Source organism: Nyctereutes procyonoides, unplaced genomic scaffold (assembly GCF_905146905.1).
Source record: "Nyctereutes procyonoides isolate TBG_1078 unplaced genomic scaffold, NYPRO_anot_genome, whole genome shotgun sequence".
Taxonomy (NCBI): domain Eukaryota; kingdom Metazoa; phylum Chordata; class Mammalia; order Carnivora; family Canidae; genus Nyctereutes; species Nyctereutes procyonoides.
Genome location: NW_026575131.1, coordinates 37985268 through 37991619, shown reverse-complemented (window position 1 = coordinate 37991619; position 6352 = coordinate 37985268). Strand labels below are relative to the sequence as shown.

General features: G+C 46.2%; 1 protein-coding gene across 1 annotated transcript; it reads left to right on the top strand.

The window, feature by feature from the left end:
* The first annotated feature begins 248 nt into the window (after positions 1 to 248).
* IQCF3 (IQ motif containing F3) lies at positions 249 to 1638 on the top strand. Its single transcript, XM_055344287.1, has 3 exons — positions 249 to 266; positions 429 to 473; positions 1234 to 1638. Exons 1-3 carry the CDS (start codon positions 249 to 251, stop codon positions 1636 to 1638), a joined length of 468 nt encoding a protein of 155 aa, XP_055200262.1.
* Positions 1639 to 6352: the final 4714 nt, after the last annotated feature.

Below are 6352 nucleotides of genomic sequence, written 5' to 3'. Positions count from 1 at the left end.
CAGGGCAGATTCACAAGGGCTGTGGTTTCACCAAGGCCATTTGTCCACCCTTGGCAAGAGGGAAGTGGGCAGATGTTTCCTCATTATCCAACAACTTTGAGCCTGTAGAAGGCTACCGGGCCCTTGGGTCATAGTTGCCCTTGTGACATCATGGCTAACTCCTCTTCTCCTACCCTTCCTGCCTCTGCCAGGGCCAATGGAGCAGCAACCAGAGGGGGTGTGAACACCAGAAACACTGCCCCCAAACAATGGGCAGTAAATGCTGTGTAAGACAGACACCCTTTCCCTGGGGATGGGGAGCTGGTCCAGGGCAGAAGGAAGCACCAGATGACTTCAAAGGAGTCGGAAAGAATGGGGAGGTAGGGCTGTGAGGACTTGGCACAGAAGCTGGCCCTCACTCATGCTTTCTCCCTCTATTCTGACTGCAGAAGTCTGGTCCAGATAAGGATGCACAAGAGAAAGAGAAACTGAAGGTAGGTGGGGCCCAGGAGCACGAGACAACCAGAGATCACTGATTGTCCACCACAAAGTTCTTGGAAGTAGAGGATCCATCTCTGGTTCCACAGCTGAGGAGTCAACTCAGTGTTGCTCTCCTGTCCCCATAAACCCCCTCCCTCCTCTGAGTGAGCTGTGTTAAGTATGGAGAGACAGCAGAGAGGTGAGGAATTGGGATGTGAACAGGTCCCTGGAAGTTGGGGCATAGCAGTGGGCACCTCAGAGCTGGAGAAGGAGTGGCCCAGGATAAGCAGGATATGGGGGGTAGCTGAGAGGTAGTGGTGGAAATCAAAAGAAATGAGGTAAGGGAAAGGCCTCAAGGGGTCATGGCACGCTGTGGAGCATCAGGAGGCAACATCACAGGCTGGGATGTGGGCTGAGACACAGGCCATAATTGCAGAGGTTCATCCTCGGAGCACCCTTTGGCGCCTCACACCCATGCCAAGTCTTCTGGATCAGAAGGTGTTTCCATTGATTTCCACGAACTTGTGAAGACCAGAGGGCAAGGATTTCCCCATTTTGTAGATGAGGACCCAGGACTCAGAGGATGAGCCCGTGTGTCTGTGGCCACAGACAAGATAGTAGAGGCAAAACCCCACCCTGGACTCCTGGGTCCTCAGAACCACCAGGGGGAAAGGCTGGTTGTTAAGAGAGAAGATCAGAGCTCCTTTGTGGCAGGCACCAGACTGTGGTTGTCTGTGACAAATTCACGTGGTGTCCTCTGCTTTGCTTGGTTAGCGGCTTCATGAAAAACGCCGCAGAGCAAGAGCCAAGGCGGCTGGGAAGATCCAGGCCTGGTGGCGCGGCACCCTGGTGCGTCGCACCCTGCTGGTGGCTGCCCTCAGGGCCTGGATGATTCAGATCTGGTGGAGAACAGTCCTGTGGAGGCGGGTTCTGAAGTGGCGGCAGGACCTGTTGAAGATCTATGTAATCCAAGAGGAGGCGGCAGTCAAGCTCCAGTCCTGGGTTCGCATGTGGCAGTGCCATCGACGTTACTGCCGCATGTGCAACGCTCTCTGCATCCTCCAGGCCCCAGAAGGCTGCTTCACCTTCCAGACCTTCCGCACCAGTGATAGTCTACAGGAACAATATGAAGTCGTTCCCAACCTGCCCGAGTTCCACATTGAAATCCTATCAGTCTAAAAGTACTATAGGGTGGAGAACTGGCTCCACTGCCCCAATAAATGTCTGACCAGGTTTTGTGTGTCTCAGTGACTCCCATACCACAAAGACCCCAAGAACCTGCCGTCCCTCTTCTATGTAGGGAAAGACAGATATCCCACCCTCGACTCCCATTCCTTAGTGCGTATGACCCCTGTTTTGGACTGACAGTGGCCATACACCCCTGACTCTATCCAAATTAGAAACTGCCACTTGAGGTTGTCCTCACACATCCAGAGCCAAGTCTCCCATTCCATGGCACTGACACCATTCTTGTCTCCTGAACTTCCAGTTGTCTGGGTGGTAAGGAGGGCGGCTTTTTATTCCCAAAAACTCTGGGGACCTCCTCTTATGAGAGTTGCTTCTGAATCCATGCTCTGACAGCCTGCTGTTGCAGGCCAGCTGGGGCTTGCACTCACTGGCTCTCTATTTAGAAGTAAGACATTTGGTTGGCTCTCTTGGGAGGAGTACAGCCCAGAGAATGCTCGGGACACTGGCCTTAGTGGTGACTGGGCACGAGGTTTTGCAAGTTTTGTGCTAATTTGGATACTGTTTTCTTTGGGAAATAGCATACATTATGATCTTAAGGAAACTCGGCTCGGCCTCCATCCTTAGGACCAGCTTCTCCAGGGTGCCAAAACACAAATAGGGCTCTCACTGCTATCACTGCCACCCTATGTGTGATATCATGCTTAGTACCTTCAACATTGCCTGGATGACACTCCAAAGCCCCCTGCCTCTCACCTCCAGTGATTTTCACTTCCATCCTACCTGAATCACCCAGTCTTATAACTGCATCAGAGATTATTGCTTTTCAAGCTGCCTGTAAGGAAGTACCTTTTTTTAAATCTCCAGTCCATTATAGACCAATTCTTTTGTACAAAAATAAAAATGAATTTGAAAAATAAGTAGAAAAGATATACAGAATATAAAGTTTGCTTTTAATGGTTAGATTGAACACACATAAAATTGCTATTTCAATTTGATATACACATTTCTAAGTGCTTAATCTCAATCTTTGTGCTTAATCTCAGTGGTAACAAATGCTCACCATACTTCAGGTGGCATTGCCCTGGTTCATGTCATAACTGACCATAGCAACAATAATACTGATTTCAATCACTTTGGACTCTGACTTTTGCTTTCTATGCTTTAGGGCAGAGGTGAGAAAACTATGGCCTGCAGGCGAGTGGTCATGACAAGGACTGTATTGACATCAATCCTAAAATACAATCTGACCCTTTTACAGAAGAAAGTTTGTCAACCTCTGTGTTAGAATCATTGATCCTTCTGCATCTATCCAGTTCTAATTAGGACTTCCCAAAGACTGACCTTACCAGTGTTGTGCTACCCTTGTCCCCAGCTCAGATTGCATTCTCTGTTGAGGATTCTTACAATTTTACCACCTTTGGCCCTTCCTCCACCTTTGTATGAGCCTAACCTTTCACCTCCTTCATCCTGCACCAAAGAGCTAAATTTCCTTGAAGAAAAACAAATCATCATACTGCATGGCTTTGATTCATATTCAGGACCACAGATAGCTGTGGTATTATGACTTCTCAAAATACTTCTCTGTAAATTTGCTTTTTGACTTGAAGATCTCACATTCTTTCTTCTCTCCTCAATTGAGCAGTCTTTCTTCTTTATCTTTTGACTTCAAATGATGATGCTACTATACACTTAACTGAGAAAATGGCCCTGGACTGGCCCCCCATCTCCCTACCATCTCATCTCCCATCTCAGTGCCATTTGTACCACGCTTGTTGTCTTCTTTGAGTTGAGATGAGTTGTCTTTGCCCCATCCAAAACCACCTCCAACACTTTGCTCTTCTGGACTCTTCTTTTTCTTTTGCCCACTCACCTCTTGCCTTTGCAATGATGTCATTCTGTGATTTCATTTTTTTCTCTAAATCAGTTTCTACCTTTTCACCATATCATTTCCATTCACATACAGCATCTCCTAAAGTCACTCCAGTTTTGCTACCCTTCCCCCTACCTGCACAGAAACTACACTGGTCAAGAGTATTGATTGCTTTTTCTTAATCTTATCAATAGCTTCTTCATTGATGAGCCTCTGACCTATGAGATGCTCAGTCTTAAAACTTATTTTATTTCCTCTTAATGTGTATCCCCAGATAACATCATCCAGTCACATGGTCTTAAGCATCTGTTATATCCTGATGACACTCAAAGGTACATCACTATCCCTGATACCTTCTTTGAGTTCCATATCCAAGGTATAGCTTCCTACTTGATATCTTGCTTTGATCTCTAATAGTTTTTTTCAAACAGAACATGGCAGAAACAGGATTCCCACTCCCCAACTTCATGATTCTTTTTTTTTTTTTAGATTTTATTTGTTTATTTAAGACAGAGAGCACAAGCAGGGAGGAGGGTCAGAGGGAAAGGGAGAAGTGGACTCCCTGCCAAGCAGGGAGCCCAATGTATGGCTCAATCCCAGGACCCCGAGATCATGACCTGAGCCAAAGGCAGATGTTCAACAACTGAGCCACACAGGCACCCCTCGACTCCATGATTCTATCCAAAAATTTCTTCTCCTTTTGCCTTCACCATTCACCAAATCTATTTGATTCAAATTCCTTTATGAATCCTCCCTTTCACTTATCTCTATCCATCCCTATTCACATCAGTCCATCAGCAAATGCAGTCAGCTGCATCTCTGCAATATGGTAATATCTGCAATATAGCAGATAGTAGGATTGGAGAAACTGGATCTTACAGACATTGCACTCAGAAATGTAAAATGGAATAGCTGATGTGGAAACAGTTTGTTGGTCTCTCAAGAGTTAAATATAGAATTACCATAAGACCCAGCATTCCACTCTTAGGTATGTATCCAACAAAACTGAAAATATAAAAACTTCTACAAAAATTTCATAGTAGAAAAAAAAATTTCATAGTAGGGGGTGCCTAGGTGGCTCATTGGGTTAAGCGTCTGTCTTCGGCTCAGGTCATGATCCCAGGATCCTGAGATCAAGTCCTGTATTGGTCTCCCTGCTTCACAAGGAACTCTGTCTCACATGAATAAATAAAATCTTTTTAAAAAATTTAATAGTAAGATAATCACAAAAAAGGGTGAACATAACCCAAATGGGTGACTGGTTAATCAAACTGTGGTACATCTACTACTCAGCAATACAAAGGAACAAACTACTGGTATGAGCAACAAATTGTATGGATCTCAAAGAAGAGTACAGACCCAAAGTGATAGGACAATTAAGCTCTTAACTATGGGTAACTTAGGGGTTTGAAGATCTGTGGGGATTTGAACCATCTACATCCAAGTCATGGGCACTCAGTGATGTGTAAGAGAGCCAACCAAAATTGCAGGCAGAGGAACGTGGATTTCACAGTTAACCGACGATGTGAGTACTATATCTAGGGTCTTTGGGCAAGGCAGGAGCATGTGGTGGATTTGGCACACAGTTGTACAGAAATCATTTACTGATATCTTTCCCTTCTAAACTCTGATTACACAAGGATGAAATCATTAAGAAGGATCCTGATGAAACCACAGCACTGAAAGAGGAAGAGAAGAAAGGGAAAGACAAAGACAAAGAAAAAGAAAAAGAAAAAAAGAAAGAGAAAGACAAAGACAAAAAGAAAGAAAAGACAGAAAAAAAGACAAAGAAAAAGAAAGAGACGAAGAAAGAAGAGCCTCTACTTCCAACTCTACCCCCTCCAACTAAGGTAGGTTAATGGAGGCCCTCAGGTTAAAGGGGACTCTTATTCACAACATCTCTGACTCTGGGCCCCATAGCATGGCATGATCCTGGAATCTGGCATCTGAACCAGGTTCCATTTGTGAGCAAAATTAGTGCTATAAATGATTCCTCAGGAACAATAAGCATAAACCGAGAATGTCCCAGGCCAAACAAGATGAATGGTTGCCCTATCCAGACTGGCTGGAATGAATAGGGATCCAACTCATCCTTGGTTCTCCTCTCCTCCTAGTTCCTTCTTGGTCAGAGAAAGGTGGGTGACTGAGGCACAGAGACTTGGTTGTAGGGAGGGGAACCCCTGGCAAGTGGGAATCAGACCATGCTAAGCTAGGGAGTGGAGCGGTGAGGCTGTGTTTGGGGAAGGCATTGCCATGGACAGGGAAAACTGAGTATAGAAGTGTGTGTGTGTGTGTGTGTGTGTGTGTGTGTGTGTGAGTGCATGTGTGCATATGCATGCTAACTGAAGTTTAAGATGTGAGAATCAAAAGAAGTGAAAATGAGAAGTAAATGAGGACTCCATACTGCGTGGAGCAGGGAAACTTCTAATACTGTGACTTGACGGAAGGACACAGCAGGTTGTGGGGTTGAGCGGGAGTCAAGCAGGAAAGGCAAACAAAGGATGCCACTTCTCCAGCCTCCGGGAGGGGTGGAAGGGAAGGAATATGCAAGCCCAGGTAGGTGGCCAGGCCCAGGTGGAACATGGTACACGGTGAGCTTGTTCCAGACAGGCCACCCAGGTCCATGTAATGGTGTGATAGCTAGTGCCAGAATGCTCCATTTTATAGATGAGGACCCTGAGATGCAGGGGACAATGTGACGCGACCAGGTCCATTAAGCAGAGAGGGGCAGGGGTAGGACACCTATCTGGTCTACTGGCTCCCCGCCCAGTGCTCCTGACCTTCTGAGGAAGCTCTTCTTGGCCTGCCCTGGAGCTGAGGTGGGTGCGGAACATT

What these genes read in the sequence shown, in the direction of transcription:
- IQCF3 (XM_055344287.1), top strand. An exon ending in AAGAGAAAGAGAAACTGAAG is followed by an intron (nt 474 to 1,233) that starts GTAGGTGGGGCC and finishes TTGCTTGGTTAG; the next exon opens with CGGCTTCATGAAAAACGCCG.